This window comes from Opisthocomus hoazin, chromosome 11 (genome assembly GCF_030867145.1).
Source record: "Opisthocomus hoazin isolate bOpiHoa1 chromosome 11, bOpiHoa1.hap1, whole genome shotgun sequence".
Lineage (NCBI taxonomy): Eukaryota > Metazoa > Chordata > Aves > Opisthocomiformes > Opisthocomidae > Opisthocomus > Opisthocomus hoazin.
Window position 1 is genome coordinate 1,352,989 of NC_134424.1, and position 17,304 is coordinate 1,370,292.

At 44.7% G+C, this 17,304-nt stretch overlaps 1 protein-coding gene across 3 annotated transcripts in view; it reads right to left on the bottom strand.

Annotated features, from left to right (window-relative positions):
- The window catches only part of GRM7 (glutamate metabotropic receptor 7), a 310,746-nt gene that overhangs the window by 93,387 nt on the left and 200,055 nt on the right, over positions 1-17,304 (bottom strand). For all 3 annotated transcript variants that reach the window (XM_075432729.1, XM_075432727.1, XM_075432728.1), the window contains exons 6-7: positions 10,430-10,630; positions 4,228-4,367 (exon numbers count right to left, since the gene is read on the bottom strand). In XM_075432729.1, coding sequence (XP_075288844.1) covers positions 4,228-4,367; positions 10,430-10,630 — 341 coding nt within the window. The remainder of the gene's footprint in view (positions 1-4,227; positions 4,368-10,429; positions 10,631-17,304) is intronic.

Consider the following 17,304-nt stretch of genomic DNA (forward strand, 5'->3'; position numbering starts at 1 on the left):
GAGTCAGAGGGAGCATGATGGAGAGTGCTGCTGCGATACAGCATGCAGAAGACAAATCCTTGGAAAAATAACACTCAGAAATTTCACAGGGATTGTTTTTTCTATTTTTGGATTTTGACAGTTCAGGGATGCTTGCAGAGGTTTGGATGTGAAAACATAATAAGCCTGGGACCTGCTGAGCTAACTCTCTCTATATAGAGAAAGAGAAGCAATATCCCAAATTTCCCATGAGAACCTGCAGTTCCTCTAGGAGTGATCCATTTCTTCCTCCTTGAGGCACATCAGTCCCCCCAGGAGAGCTGCCTTTCTGTTTTTGTCAGGCACGTCAAAGCGTTACAAGTTGCATTCATAGGAGCCAGCCAGGTATCAGAGCTGGTCAGCCAGTTCCCTCCATTCCTACAGTGCCTCCCATCGAGCAACCTCAAAGCGCTTTACAGGGACCAATAAAGGCTCACATGTCAAGAAGACATCTGTTGTTATTGGATCTATGGTACAACATGGGATAAAGCCGAGATGGACAGTTAACCACTCTTCTAGAATTCAAAGTGGAAGATCAGGCATGGAAGCAGAACTCGGGTCTCCAGACCACTTTGTGCTTAACCCACCGAGTCATCCTCACCACTTTTCGTTGCTGGAACAGCATAAGCGTTAGAGATCCAGTTACTGCTAAAGCAATAAAGAAGTTCCCATCTGAAAAGCAAAACAACCCAAAACCAGCTGGTACGTGACACTCCTCCTCTCTCCCACAGTAGATTTCCTCCATTCACCACTAGCACTTTTCAGCTTTGAAACACATCATTACAGCTAAATAGAGTCAAAATAGTTCTCGTAAAGATGCAACTGCCTTGCAATACATGAGTCTATCCTCAACACTAGCATAGTAAAATAGAATCCTGGCTTCAGATGCTAATATTACTGTGGTCAACAGTTTTATGGTCTAATTGCATTGGCTGTATCTCTGCTATTCAACAGGGTCACGATGCTGGGTTTCAGCAGGGATGCAGCTGGCCAAATTTCTGATCCTAAAACTCAGGGCAAAGCATTTCAAACTGCAGGAGGACACGAACTATAAATATTGCATACTAAATCTGCATGCAGGGGGCCGAAAAGGGGTTGACAGAGCTTGACATAATCTTCATAAAAGAGAGGCAGGCAGGAGGTGGTCTTCCATGACCTCCCATAAGAGGTGGGTGGGCATCTTGTAATCAGAACTTCACTGCAGGGAGAACAAAGCACTGCAACAGTTTTTCATGGAATACTGGCCAAGCCATTGAAAATTAGACATCTGCTCATTTTATCCTTGTGTAGATATCTGTGAAATACAGCCAAAATCGTTACTAAATCATGCATTGGGTACTAGGCAAAGCTGTGCTAGGTTGCTTGACATCAAGCGAGCAAAAGAAAGTTTGGCGATTATACTGTCCTTATGTAAAAACAACATTACATCCCAAGTTTAATGCAGTGGAAGGTTATAAAATATTTTCTTGGTTATCAATCAAATTCTGACCTCAGGTACGGAAATGCAAATGCAGGGCGAGTCAGCTGCCCTCAGAGGAGACGCTCCCCATGCAAACCCGCTGAAGGGAGAGCAGCGCCTGGCCCCTACGCGTGGAGGGAGCTGGCAGCGGCCTTCACTGAACATCTCTGCCAGACAAAAAAGCAAAGGCGGTAACAAAGACATGAAGCAGCAATCAGGACTGAAAGAAATATATGGACGGTCTCAAACATTTTGTAAAACCAGGTTTATAAACTCTTGACAACAAAAAGCAAAAACCTGATACAGCATATTTTAAGACTTGCAAACTCGTTGTTAAAGATATCTTCCGTCTATCTACTGTCTTACATGATAGAAAGAGAAATGTAAGAAGTTATTCTGTAATTTTAATTGAAAAAATATGGTACAGCTATCAGGATTAATGACCCCTGTGCTCCCATACTTCTCTCTCTCACTCCAAAATACTGTGAAGGGGAAGATCAGAAGGACGACAGACTGAGCAGTAGCACTACCTCCAGTGACATAAACTAGCAAAATGTTCTTGCTCCTTCTTCGAAAGGGGACAACGATAGCAGAAGAAAATATTTACTCACCTATAATGGTCTTTGGCACTTATTTACCTACCGCCTTTGAGACCTGGCGCGTCCTTATGATTGTGGCCTGCATAACAGGGCAGCAGAACAACTTCTCTTTCGTAGCTGAGGAAATGCAGACGCAGAGAACTAAACCAGACTGCCCAAGATGACAAGTCTCTTGGAAAACAAAGCATTGCTTCAGCATTTTCTAAATTAAAATTAGCACTCTCACCAAACACCCTTTCTTCTGTTTCCCCTCTTGTGTTGGTATTAAAGAAAAAAGAACTGGGAAAAATATATCCTGAAGTGTTAACTCCACAATAATTACTGAAGACAAATTGTAGCCCTTGGCAGTTTTTCCTGGGATGTACTTAATAGTAGCTATTATTTTGGCTGGTTATTTTTGGGTATCCTTGATTTCTCTAAACTCCACAATTTTATTATTGTCAGAAAATACAAACGGGAACTATCACAGCAATGCTAATCCTAAGGCCCACGAGCGAGCAGAAGGAAAGTTACTGCAGGAATCTGAACTACTGAAACCACCCTGTAGCCATGAGGATATGAGGGTGAGGAAAGTGTGCTTTATATGGAAACATTTAACACAACAACAGGAATAAAAATCAAGCTCCATTAATTTAGCTTTAAATTTTAATGAATCAGGATGTGCAGTTTATATAAAGAAGGACTTAATAAAATATTAATATTTTTGCTAAAAGAACTGCAATTGCAAGTTAATATAATTTTCCTTAAATAGAACATCAAAAGTTGAAAAACTCTGATATAGCACACAGCAAATCAAAATGAGCCAAAATTCAAGAAGAGCAAAATATTGTGGTCAGTCTCAAAGACTGGACCTTGGCAACCCACATTAATTACTTCATTTAACAAAAGACATGAAGACATTAAAAATAAAAACAGAAAGGGTCCTGCATTGGGTTATACTCCAAACGACGGTGTTTTGATCTACCAAGGTAGCCCCTGGTTTGCGTCCCCGCTGACGACCTGCATCACTGGGGTGGCAGCTCAGGTCTCCCCACAATTAACGGGTCTCGTCCCCCGAGTGCAGCGAGCCTTACGCCAGGTCCACACGCGGAGGCCCAAGGCACCCTTGTTGTGACCATACGCTGCGTGCCAGCCATGTCCTGGCCACCTCTTGAGCGTGTGTCAAGGATGGGACCACGCTCACCCAGCCTTCCCTTGCACCCTGCACCCTGCTTTCAATGGAAATCCAGCAGAGAAGGGGCCATAACACAGCAAGGATGGGCGACGCGAGGAGAGGGAGCTGGTACAACCTCATGCAGGAACTTTGACTGAAAGAGGAAAACCCTTTTGTAGCAACCCGCATTTCACTTCAGGAATACCTTGATTTCATCCAGGCTCTGTAGCAGAAGAGCAGTCAAACTGCACTGAAAACACTGTCTTTGTGCTATAATAACAATCTACAAGGAGTCAAATGACTTAAGGTTAAACTGGCACCACGGCTCCGTGTACTTGAGGCTCAAGCAACTCGCACAAAGTCAAGCAGGAAGCCTGAACCCTGATCTCCAGAGACCCGTCACAGACCACCCTTGTACGGCTGAAGCTGACACAAGAGTCTCCAAGCTTTCTCAGCCACCAGTCGTGGCTTTTTCATCTGGGAAACATCAAAGTATCCTGGGGGTCTTTGATCACCCGCTCTTACGTGCCTGTTTTTCTTTGGGCGTCATCACAAAAATGCCATCTCATTCATATGGATATCTTTGCTACGTGCTTAAAAGTAACACCGGAAAACTGAGTCACTGTAGAAAATATTTAGTTTCAGTCTTCCTAAAACTGGAAAAACTGAAGAGCATCTGCAAATGAAAGCCCATTGGTTTCAACTACAACACATTACTGCTTCATTTTACAAGTTTGCAACTAAGGACTGCAGAGACACCAAAGTAATAAAATTTGCATGATCGCCTAACGCCTCTATTAGTCTGAGGAGCCTTGGTACTCAGGGTACAGAGAAAAGGTTACAGGACAGAGTAAAAGAAGATAAGATGCAAAAAAATCCTGTTATGTAGCCGCAAAGAAATAGTAAAGAAACCGATTAATTTTTGTGGGATGAAAAAAAAAACATTTAATGACTCTACCTGACAAAAAAGAAGCAGGAAAAGAATAATATAGACTCACGTTGAGCTGGAGGTCATCTGTCCACTGGCCAACCAGACGGTAGCCCGGGGTGCTGGTGTTGGTGGTGTGGTACTGGAAGATGTCGTAACGCCCTGGGGCATCACCGTTTTTATTGAACATCACTGGAGTGCCAGCACTGCCTGGGGAAGGAAACAAGACAAAATCCAACCAACGCCAAATCTTTACAATATCTATTTTATTTAGTCACGGCTGAGAGCCTTCAGACAGGCAACGCGTTTCAAAGGTCATCTATCACCCCAGCCATCTAAAATGGACACCTCAGCACACAGTGGCATCATCCTAGCCCTTTTCCAGAGATTAATTATCACCATCCAAAGCTGCTGACTACAAATAAAACAAAGCAAAACTGGATCAGCCTTACTTCATTCCAGCTTTGCACAAAGCAAGAAATATCAGCAGGCTTTTCTTCCTGCCCTCCAGCCTCCCTCCCATCTCTCTTTCCTCGGGGAGTTCTTTAGTGAAAATCACTCCTGTGAATGGAGCCTCTAAATGACTTTTTTTCCCCCAGAAAATGTTCCATCTGCTTCTGAGAGATACTGCTGTCAGAAGTCAGCCCAGGTCTAGTGAATCTTGACTAGCATCCAGAAATAGCTTCCTCCTCCACAATATGTTCTTATTCTCGTAATCAGCATGCAGTGGGGATGGAAAAGAACAGACCAGGCTACAGGCAGGCTGTTCCTTGTGTGCTCCCTTACTCAGGCTCTGGGATTCTGACACAGGCTGAGGACTATCTCAGTCAGGAACAGCACAGGATCAGGACCCCAAATTAACTTTATTTGCCACGGACTAAGGTGACTAACAGGGGTAAGGAACAAGGCAGGGATACCCCACAACCCCTCCTTTGCGCCTGGTGCGGAGCAAAGCCAGCCAGCAGCCTGGAGGTGCACCAGGAGCTGAGCGATGGGCCAGGCGGTTCCGGATCCTCAGGTGAGATCTCCCCAGAACATCTGCATTTGAATTACCACAGCGTTAGATGCGAACCCTTTCTGAGATGGGAATTCACAGAAGCGTTGCATTTCCTCAGATCTCTAGGTGAAAACTTCAAGGGTGACATTTATTTCAAGACATATTAAAATAGGTTTCAGTAGGGTAGAGTAATATTGTGTCAAGATTGAAGATTATGACAATGCTCCAGCATATCTATATTCAAAGCTTCCTCCTCCTGTGTAACTTTTTTTTCCCCAAAGCAATGAAAAATCTCTCCTGTTGTAGCATTGAACTTTAAGATTATGGTTTTCTTCATGATTCCCATTCTTCACTGAACTCCAGTGAGTGAAAAAAGATTTGAAGGAGTGAATTAGCATAGTTTCCATTCTAGCTCTGGCAAATTGTTTCCTGTCTATCCTACAATCCTCCGAGATCAGCTACAGCTTCAGTTCAAAGGCTGGTACAGAAAATCTTTCACTGAAATCTCCCCTCACCCATTCCTTACGAGCACTAGGCAGATATTTAATTGTCGTTACAGATTAACATAGCCAGAATATATTTACAGTGAAAACACTTAAAGTGAATAAGAAGAAATGGCTGTAATTCCTCGGCTCCTTTGGAAAGTCAGCACAAATGGTAAATGGATTTAGCTAATCATGACTCTTAAAAGCCTGTATATTATTAGTTAAGCTCAGTTTTGTAAGAGCTGACAAAAAAGTACAATTCAAGTGTAGGAGCTCAAGTGAAGCTCCCAAAATGCAACACAGACATTTGTGGATTCCTCACATCCTGACAAAACCCCAGAGCGGACATGAAGAAGCGTCCACGTCTGTATGTCAGGAGACAGACCAAAAGCAGATGCCATTGTCATGGCCATACCAAAGTCAACGGTGCCGAGAAAAACTCTGCTGCCTCAAAGCCTTCCACAGGCTGAGGGGAAGCAGCCAAACGCATGTCTATAGTCACCTTCATGGACCATTGGGAACACCGCTCAGAACCCTCTTGGCTAAGCCACGGCCACGCCAAAATGGTGCCTCAGGTAGAGCCAAGCCTCTCCATCCCCCAGGTTGTCCATCTGCCTGCAGATGGTGCTGGCAGGACCCCTGTTCCCTACTCAAGGGGCAGGCAGTAGACAAGATGGTTGACAAGCAGAAGGCCAACGTGAAGGATAGGTGCTGTTACGGACCTAAAAGGTCCTAAAGTGAGAACGTATCCGGAACTGTCACTCCCAAATTGCCACTTCTGTGTTTTGCAGGAGAAAGAAAACTTCTTGTAGGTTGCTGCTAATTGTTGCTTTGCGTAGCTGCATGCAGACAGCTTTTAAACACTGACATTTAAAGCAATCCTTTAGATCAGTGGATGCACTCGGATGCTGCAGGACTACAGACTCCACAGCAACATGGCACGATACGGCATTGTCTGCTGGGTCACCGAGAGGCCCCTGAAGGCACAGCCCCTTGGGACGTGGATACGGATACCTGACAGTCAGCAGTAGACACCTGCTGCTGTTTTCAGGTACGTCACCATTTGCGCGTTGAAATTCTACAGACGAAAGCCGTGAGAAGTCTGGGATCTGTAAGGCAGACGAATATCTACAGAAACGCAAGGAACTGATAATCTCAGGTCATAAGTCAAGCAGAAGCGACCTGTTTCCTGACTTTGAAGTTGGAGTAATTGGACTCCCGGCCCAGGATCTGCTTAGTAAGCGCCAGCCTTCTTTAACCTCTGCGGGGGCCCTGGCGCACGCTTTGCTGCTCTTTTTGTACCATCGGTCCGTAGGGACCCGTTAGTCCTGTTCTAAATTGCTACAGCGTTTCAGTCTCCACTTGCAATTCAAGTTCCTTTGTGCATTTATGAAAATAATAAAAGATAACGTATGAAAACCTCATTACAAAAAAGAAACGATGCATTTTCAAAAATGATCCTATGTGTTGTTTGACTTCTTGATCTTCTAATTATTAAAACCTATGGTTTAGTTGTTTTTTTTGAAGATTTAGGATTTATTTTCCTTCTACTAAGCTTTAGGTAAATTTTGCTCAGCCCCAACAAGCACTTCAGAAACTGAGCATCAGCCTCTAGAGTGCAGCTTCTTGCTCGTTCGGAGGATGTGGCAATTTAATTCATCCTCTGTTCCCAGCAAACAAGCTGCCTTCTCCCTACACAGACACAGAGCACGCGACAGCCGCTCACCTGCAGGATGCATTAAAAAGTAAAAGGGCCATCAGCTGACTGAATCCGTAGGATTTCAATCTCTTAATCACCACAAGACAAGAAATGAATTAATAGGAGGAGGACAGGGTGCCAGACAGGTGTAACCAGCTAAGGGGTTTCTTTATTATTCAGTTCACGTTTCCTGCAGTTTGAGGACCTGAGGGGCTCGTGTGAACAGAATCTTTAGCTATTTCACCGGCAAAAATGCAACCACTTTGCCTTTGAGATTTTCAGAATCACACTGCAGAAGCACCCGAGGTTTTAAGTTTTTCATATTTGGGGCCTTTTTGTTCTCAAGGCAGCGTGACGATATCAAAATTCATACTGAGCTCCCAGTACAAATCCAGCCTCTCTTCATTAAAGCATCGCTTGAGCTCTTTCTGCATGAACGTCGTTACCTTTGCAAGGAAGAAAAGACTCCAAAGGCAGGTACAGACAGGATGATTTCAACTGCACGGTGACAAGGAGATTATTACATCCAAAGAGGATCTCAAGCTCATGGGCTCAGGATACTTGAAAATGGGCTACATTTTTGCTCCCTAGCATACAGTTAGGACAAAGCACTCCCACTGCTCTACTGTCTCTTTTTACCACGAATTTAGGCAGAAGACTGTGCGAGCAGGATTTTAAGCATAGACTGAATCTTGCTTCTCAAGTCCTAACATTCACGAGGTGGGGCTGCAGGGCTGCACTGGTGACTCAGAGAAGGGCAGGCTAAGACCAACGCTAAGACCAAGAGAGCCGACACAAGGCCAGTAGCACACTCCTGTCCCTGCCCTTCCAGCCATGACACGATGGCCAAGGAACACGCTGGCACCAGCACCCATGGCCCAGGAGCTCCCAGGCTTTATCTACAGCAACACAGCACCCAGACCAGCCAAAGCTTCTCTCCTCGCTTCTTCCGTTCCCTCTTCCCTCTGCATTTTTCAGGCTGGCCTCGCCTGTTCAGCAAGTTATATGATGGTTGTTTATCCTGTGCCATAGGGAGGACTGAGCCAATCCACAGCAGTTCTGGGAATTTACTTTTATCTAATACCGAGAGGAAACTGGCTTCAGAGCATCTCTCCATAGCCCGAGGAACGAGCCCCAGGAGGGCTGCAGCTGAATTGGGAGCCCAGGCACACAGACACACGTGCAGTTATGCACTACGAATATGACAAGAAAAAGCTAAACTCTGCCCTTGGATAATGAACCTTAGAAGGAATTGGTTCTTTTCCCACCAGAAATGCCTACACCCAGATAGCCAAGTGAAATTAAAAAGGCTTAAAGCTATCTCAATTTCACCACCCTCCTCCTTCCCCTGCTAAAAAACAACCCACAGCTTCAGTCCCTGTGCTGGACACAGCTCCATGTACACAAGCAAAGAAAAACACCATACAGTCATGTAAATCAACCAAACGGAAGGAAAAAAAGTCACCTTTTAAAAGCTTGACCAAGGAAGTCAAGGTTGGTGCGAACCAGTGCTCAGAGCTGGACAGCAGACAACGTTAGCTGGACACCCCATTTCTCATAAATTATTTCTCAGCTCTATTATAATGATTAGATTACCGTGCAGCATCTTTCTACGCAAGATGTCTAGAGATGACAACATACGAGCTGCTCTCCGGTGCCGAAATGGCCCAGGTGCAATACTGTACACGAACGCTGTGCTACTTCTACAGGAGCTTTGTCCTTTGCAATTAACCTTCCAAAATGAAGAAAGTAGAACTCTCCAGACCTTCCCAGATCATTCATCTCAGAATGTGCTCCTGGCTGTAGTTAACACCACTTAATCCAAAGAAAGAAATTAAAACGTCCTCATATTCACCTTGCTGTTTGTAAGATGATTTATACAGGAAGGAAAAATATCCTTGGCAAAATGACCAAGCTTGACCATGAAATACCATCTGTGTTCCTACCTTTAAATCTCTCAGGTCCTACTGACTACGGATTTTGTTAAGTTTGCTAATAAAAATGTTTATTAGTAGCTCACAGCAGGGAACGCCTCCCCATGCTGCCCAACGAGAACACCAAGCTCCTCTGCCCAGGCAGCGACCGCCCTGGCTGCCTCACACATGTCACAGGATATTTTTTCAGTACTTCCCTAAGTCTGTTCTAAAAATGGGTTTGGAGGTCCAACGCCTGGCTCCCGGTTAAATCTCCGCTCTGTCTCACACAGAGCTAGGGCAGAGCAGCAGGACCTCCCGGCGAGTGCCGCAGCAAGGTTCACCAGGGGAAGCAACACCAGGTTGTAATGTTACCTTTGTCAGCAATCTGCTCTGGTGCCTCTGGGCTGCTTGCAGGTGAATGTTTGCTAACGAAACTAATAAAATTACAGTAAAAATACAGAGGCGAGGAAATGCTGCTGATATTCACACACTGGGGAAAAATGCATGAAAGGTCACTGTACTGTATGAAACGGAGGGCTGGTATTGCAGCCATCATTGCCACACCTGGGAAGCAGAGGTGGATAAACAACACGCAGATGAAGAAATAAAATTCTCCCATATTCTCAGGATGTTTTGTCTCCTCTGAAGTCTTGCTAGAGGAATAAAGATTGGAGTAACTGCTCTAAACCACGTAGTTCTGGCTCTGCCAGCGGACCTGGCCCTTTAGTGTCCTCTCCCTTCTCGCGAGCATGTGGCTGCGCTGGGTTCAGGGTACCAGAATTTCATCCAGTTAGTGTTCTCCAAGCACAGGAAACAAAATAAAGACAAAACCTGATGTGTTATGCTAACAGACCTCTGGGCTTTCAGCAGGCCTATTTAGTCAGAGACGAGCTTAGGCTTTTACCCAGCTATTTCTCCCATAGGAAATCAGTCTTCTGGAAGCTATCCTAACACAGCAGCAGCGGTTCTGTCTTTGGACAGTAGTAGCCTATTTGCCTTGGCTAAAACACGATGTTCTCAAACAGATGCTAAATAAACATGGTCTTCTGCCACAAACTCTAGCGAGACAATAAAAAAAGTCTTCATCTGCATTGAATAAAAAAAATAATAAACTGAAATTAAACGGAAAAAAGTCGCGTGGGTCAATACGCTGCTGAGGAAGCGTCTCAGCTCACCGTTGAAGTTCACGCTGCGGATGTACTTGAGCAGCTTTTTGCCCCCCGCGTGCTCCATCTCGGGGCAGACCCCCGGGTAGTCGGCGCAGAGGTCCTTGTTCATGTGGTGGAGCGCGTGGGCCATGGCGTACACAGCATCGATCACGAACTGCACCTTCCCCTCCTGCTCGTAGTGGGAGTCTTTGCCAATCCTCTCCTGTCCTGCACATCAAACACACACACACAGGAGGACAGTAAGGAGAAGCATGTTCCTGATACCAAACACAAACGAGTCCTCTCAGCACAGTTAAAGAACTGCATGTTTTGGTCAATACGATAAAACATTTTAATTTATGGTTTTACTAATTAAACCAAACCTTCTTTCTTGATAGTAGAATCATCAACACTTCTTCTTGCAAGTTATTCTACCATAATCCAGAGAAACAAATCCTCCCATAACCACCAACCTGAAACTCTAACCCACAGGGACCACCTTAGAGAGAAAACACCAGACTCTGCGGGCTCCAAAGGATGTCTTAGAAGGAAGCATTTAAAATAAAGCACAGCTGGCATTTTAAAGTCTGATGTTTTGTTCTGCTGCAAATCCCAGTCTCTAATGGAAAGACAGAGCCAGACTGAGGGAAGAAACAATCACTTCAGAGACGCAACCGAAGGGTTGCTCCAGCGAATTGAGGGAACGCGCCTGCTATTAATGCCACCTCGGGAAGCTCGCTGTGCTTGCATTAACGATGCACCCCCCTGCTCCCCGACCTGCAGAGACTGAAAAGTCCTTCAGAAGCCACTGATTGCCTTTAAAATATTTTAGCAGGCTAGAACTTCAGGAATCCCAAGGCTTAATGCCCTCCCGGCTGCAAGAGGGGGAAAGCAGCGCTTTGAAAGTCACTACCATGGAGCCTCGGAGAGCTCTCATCCGAGAGGCCGAGGAGGTCTGAGAGAAGGGATGCACTTCGCAGACAAACTGTAACACAGAACTTAATCCACCAAGAGCCAAAAGAAGTTAATAATAGTGACAAAGTGAAGCTAAATATTTTATACAGTAGGCTCATGCCTTAACCATTCTCTCCCTCTCTGACTTGAGATGAACAAGTAACCTGGCGATGTGACTCTAAAACCAGGCAACAAGGTGGCCTTCTTGCTTTTATGGCTGCCTGAACTGCCCTGTGCGTGCCTCTGCAACGAAGTAGCAAATCAAACCGTATTTTCAGAGCTTAAAGCAAGTCACAACAGGTAAAGAATCAGAAATCTGTGGTTTTTTCTTTTTTTTTTCCTGAATTTGTCCACTAACTTCTTGCTTTACCTTAGCCAAGTAACACCCACACGATTCAATCTGTCCAGCTGCAAAATGTGTGATTATACTTACCCATGTCACCAAGTTCTCATGAAACGTAATTACCGCTTGTGAAGCGTCCCGAGCTGCGTTGATGAAAGCAGCAGAAGTGCAATCTATTCTCTTCCAGGGGTGGCAACACCACATCCCACTCTTTCCACCTGCAGTATCACACTTCCTTCTACCCTCACAGCCGCCTCAACCACCTTCCCGCAGTGCCTGCGGCTCTGGGTCCTGCCAGGAGCCCCAGGAAACCAGCCCTCGGGGTCATCTCTTGCAAATATTTTAGAGACCTTCAATGAAAGTAAGCACTCGGTTGGAGGATGCAAGTGGGGAAAATTCCTTTGTTAACAACCTTAATTAGAAATAGGGGTGAGGGAATTTAAATTAGCTGGTTGATAGCAATAAGGAAAAGAAATCAGGTTGCTAATGACTGTGAGAACTAATGATTTTTAACGGAGGCAAGAAGCCCATTCTCCTGCTGCTGCTCACCTCCCGTGCCTGGGTCCGTCCGTCCTGCGCTAACGAACAGGAGCTTTGCGGGCACCAGACCCCGCTGTCCTGAGCCAGCCCGAGCCTCCTCCCAACCCGGCAGCACCGGGCTCGTAGAACACAAGGCTGAATCGGCTTCTAGCCAGGTGGGGAGCAAAGATTTTCCAAGTTTTTTTTCGGCTTGTGAAAGAAAGGCACAGTGGAGCTGCAGTCCCCTCCTGCAAGTCACACTCAAAGAGATCCACACAGTTTGCGATAAATTCTGCTCATACATCTCGTCCCTTCTCCTGCCCTCAAGGTGGCTTCCTCTGGACAGTCTGCACAGTGCTGGTGCTGGCAGCTCTTTCTATAAATACGTGTTCATCACGCTCTCTCAATAGCTGTATGATGGGACGAGACGCAATGGCCTCAAGTTGCATCAGAGGAGGTTTAGATTGGATATTGGGAAAAATTCTTTACTGAAAGAGTTGTGAAGCATTAGAACAGGCTGCCCAGAGTGGTGGCGGGGTCCCCAGCCCTGGAGGGGTTCAAAAAACGTGTAGATGTGGCAGTTCAGGACATGGTTTAGCAGGCATGGGGGTGTTGGGGTACAGCTGGACTTGATGATTTTAGAGGTCTTTCCGAACCTTCATGATTCTATGATTATACAGAAATATTTAAATATTAAATGTATAGGTAAAGTATAATTATTACATACATTATAGTCAATATATTCATATACATATAGGATTTATTTATAAACATATATAAAATATATACACATTTTTGTGTACATAAACACCGTGTGTATATACACACACACACTGTATACAGTCCAACAACACAGCTCCCAATCCAGCAGTGAGGGCGTAGTTAACACCCAGTGACTTCAATTAACTTGTTACAAGTCAACAAGGTCTCGGACAAATCCCACTTTCTATGACTTCTGCACTACAGCAGCATATTTTCTATATTTGATTCATGGAAAGATTAGACACCCAAAACGAGAATCGACCTGCACCACCGAATACCCATCGGTCCCAAACCACCCTTTGGCTTCTTTGAGCGGAGAGGTGGTGGACGCGAATTACGAGTACGCACAGAGGGATCACCACCTTCTTCCAGAAACTCTACAAGCACAAAGTGATTTGCTTGAAGATAAGATGCTCCCTATATGAGCATATTTAATTATCTACATTTTTTCACCCTTTTTTGTTTCTCTCCCTAATTACCAAACTGCACCACTGGGTCCACTCAACCTATGAATCATGTTTGAGATACCGTCTGCAAAAGCCCCTCAATTTTAAAAGCCCCTCAATTTTAAATCTCAGCTACAGTGGAAACATTGAAATCCTGCAAAGAATTCAGCAGGGTGAGAGAGCTTCCAGAGCGTGAAGCTCCACGTACTGTCCTTTTCGCTGTTTCACTCCCCTCCCATTGATTGCAGACCTTATCACGCTTCCAGGCCCTGACAAGGAAAATGCTTTGAAGTGGTTTCAGCTCAGCTACGTAACCAAATTAGCAATGCAACAGAAACGTGTGCCAAGGGAAGCGGATCTGGGATTGAAATGCTGCACACAAACAATACTGATTAGGCATATTAAGTTCCAGAAGCATGGCTGGCCAAACGCACAGCGGAAAGAAAACCTTTAGCAGTGAAGACATCTGTGAAAGGAACCCGAGCAAAATCCACTTCAAAATCCAAGAGCAATGTTGACAGTGTCCAAGTACGAAAATAATAAAGATATGAAAAACTTAATAGAATTTCCAGTGGCAAGAATGCTTTCCTCTCCTGAAAACAGCCATTTAGTTGAGTATTAAACATCGAGAACTTGTGTGCAGTAAAGTCTAGGTGTGAAGTCTAACGCAACTCGCCACCCACAAAACATGCATGATTTTATACAATTGGAACCAGAGTGTTCTAGAAATTAGAACAAGCTTCACATAAACATAGCTTGAGTTACCTTTTAAAGACACTATTACAACTAGAGGTTTAGCCCAAATTTGACCTAGCAAAGAACCTGTAAAGGAATTGCCGTATTTTACATATGTCAAGTAGTCTTCAGACTAATAATAAAATACATCCAAATTAATGGGCCTGACTGAACAGAGCGTTCCCTCTAACTTACATCATACTACTATGGTAGTAACCCAGTGAGCAGCAAATCAGGCCCAAAGTCCTTTTTCAGACAGGGTAAACCTAAGTGATAGGCACAATTTTAAGTCCAGCTTCAGCATTGGTGTGGCAAATATTGTGCCCTCTTAGGTTTAGCTGAAGAAGCCAAGCAGAAAGTTTCACCACATGCTTCACGAATAGCTCCTCCATATATGGGTGTATACAAATTCAATGATTAATTATTCCTGGAAGAGAAGGAAACCCACAGAAGTCCTCAGCTTCTCACAGATAAAAGCAGCGATGCCAGCACTGTGAGCACCTCCTGGCTAAGGCATCCTGAAGCCCCAGCCCAGCCCTCTTTGGGCATCATGGGGGTCTTGGGGGAGCCATGCTTGGTGCAAGAGAAAGAACCAACAAGTGAACTCGGCTGCTGGGTGCAGCAAGAACCCTCCATGCTGTCAGAGGACACCGAAAAGCACAGAAGGTAAACACAAACCCCGTTTGCATTGTGATGTGAGAGTCTTCTGCTCTTCTCACATGCCCCTGCTCTTTGAAGGTTTGTGTTTGTTGTTTGTTTTTTTTTTTTAACTTGGTGATCTTCAGGAGCCATGCAACAACATCATTTTCTTCAGCAGTGAAGTAGCTGACACGCGAGACATGCACACAAAGTGATTTCAAGAGAATGAACTTTTGTACCATGGATTTGAAATGGAGTACCTTGGGATGGCAGGAGGAGGATGAAACACAAAAGCAATTTATTGACATGAGCATTTTTTGCTTCCAAAAGATCTATTTGAAGGTGATGACAAATCATTTAACCTCACTTCCTACTAGAGTCTCAAGTGCTCATCATCCTGATTCCTAAGAGACTGAGCAGCTTGGTCTCTTGCTGCAGGCAAATCTTCACAAGAGAAAAACACTGCAGCAGAGAGAGGGAGAAAAAGACCCAAACCCAGAGTAGTGAGAATACAGAGAAAGAAGTCCTCTTGCACAGTCTCCTTCAGATGACACAGAAATGAAACACAACTTGAAGAACTCCTGGTCACACTTTTTGCGTCTCCCTAAAGGCGAGGCTCAACTCCCCCTTGTATGGAAAACGAGCTGACACCATCACTTTTCACATGACATTTGCTCAACTCCTCTCCTTCGGTTGATTTTTCTGGACTCGCTGATCATCACATAATGTAGGGGATATGTTACGATGTGTAGTGCTGGAAGGACAATTTTCATGGCATATAATTCAGACAGACATCAAAATCCCACTTCATTGGTGCTTACCTCAGATGAATTCAGACATTGGTTCAGTTTCTGAAGGATTAAACACATTTTCAAAGGAACTTGCATAACAGTGCTGCTGAGAACCCGGTGATCGTCATCATTAACAAGCGATTTAATTTAAAGATTGCAGAATGCTCACAGTATCGAACAAGCAGCTATTATTTGTACGAGTTAGAATTCAGCAGCTGGTTAAGTGCTGACAGAAAAATATACACTCTCCATCCATCTCCAGCATATTGAGCATCATTAGCAACCTGACGCCAGTGAGCAAAGAGACATCCATGACGCAGCAGCTACAATTACCAGTCCATAACTGTGTAAGTGCCCATATATGCTATTTCTTAACGACACCGAAGCTTCCTTCAGCTACACACCGTGCCGAGAGCTCAGCTTGTGCAGCTGCAATGGCTGTGCTCATGGCACTCCAGAAACCTGCACAACAGCATGAACCAAACGGATCCGTCTTTACTAGACAAGTACACCCGTGCAGGGCTCTCCAAGTCAGAGCAGAGCTATCGCTCCTCGGATATCCACTCATGGTACGGACACTACGGTACACACAGGAGGTGTAAAGTCTGAAGGCTTCTCCAAAGAAGTTCTTTATTTGGTAGTAGATAAGTACTAGAGCTTGAGAAAAACTAACAATATGCTAGAGTAAATAATGTAATTTAAACAAGCAGAGTATGCCAATCAGGCCGCTTTGCAATATAATCCCTGTATTGTCATTTTACAAAGCAATACAAGCTCCAGTAACACAGCTATGTAGTTACAGCCATCTACCCAGCCCATCCTAATTCAGAAGATCTCATTATAGACAAAAGCCTTTATCTCAAGACCATCAGTCCAATCCCCACGGATTTTCTTGGGGAAAGCAGATGAACTTCCAAGCTTTTACTGCTAACCACACAAGACCATCCATCCATGTCGGGACAGAACTTCAGCCTGACCACCACCTCCCTCAGGCCACTGGGAGCTGGCAGGGCAGGGCACCCACCTCCCAGTGCCGGCGCCCACCATTTCTGCCTGCTTCCCAACAGCAAAACAAACCTCTCCCTCACCTTCTCTGCAACCTTCAGCATCTGCAGAGCTCTCCAGGCTCCTGCAACGCCAGTGAAGAGAGAACTCCATGTTGCACAATGAATTCGGAAATCAGACTGACTGTTCTATGCCAATAGCAAGCAGGGAAGCCTTTTGTAACTAGAAATGCTGTTTTTCTTCCGTTGGTATACACTTGATCCACAGTCAGACATCTGCAACTGCAGATATACAGAGACACAGCTGCACTGAGTGACTCTAGTAGTGCCAGCAAAGCCCATAGAAAACAACTCCGCTTTAACTATGCCTGACTGGCTAATAATCTTTAACCAAACCTTGGAAATCAGGCTCTCACAATGCCTTACAATGTGTTCCTCGTCTAGGAGAGCAAGAAAAATCCCTGTGCTGTAACTAGTCTTCACTCCTAAGTATTAAAGCAAAAACCAAAAGCAGCATAGTGCAACAGAAAGTCCTACTTACAACTTGCTATTCCAATACCACAACTAACAATGTTACATAGTAAGGATCATAATAATAATAATAATTCAGGAGTTTACGGAAAAGCCTTGATGCAATGAGTTTTGTGAAGCTACATCCACTTCCATCTGTCAATGACTTTTTTCCTCAATTACACTGATTCCACCCACC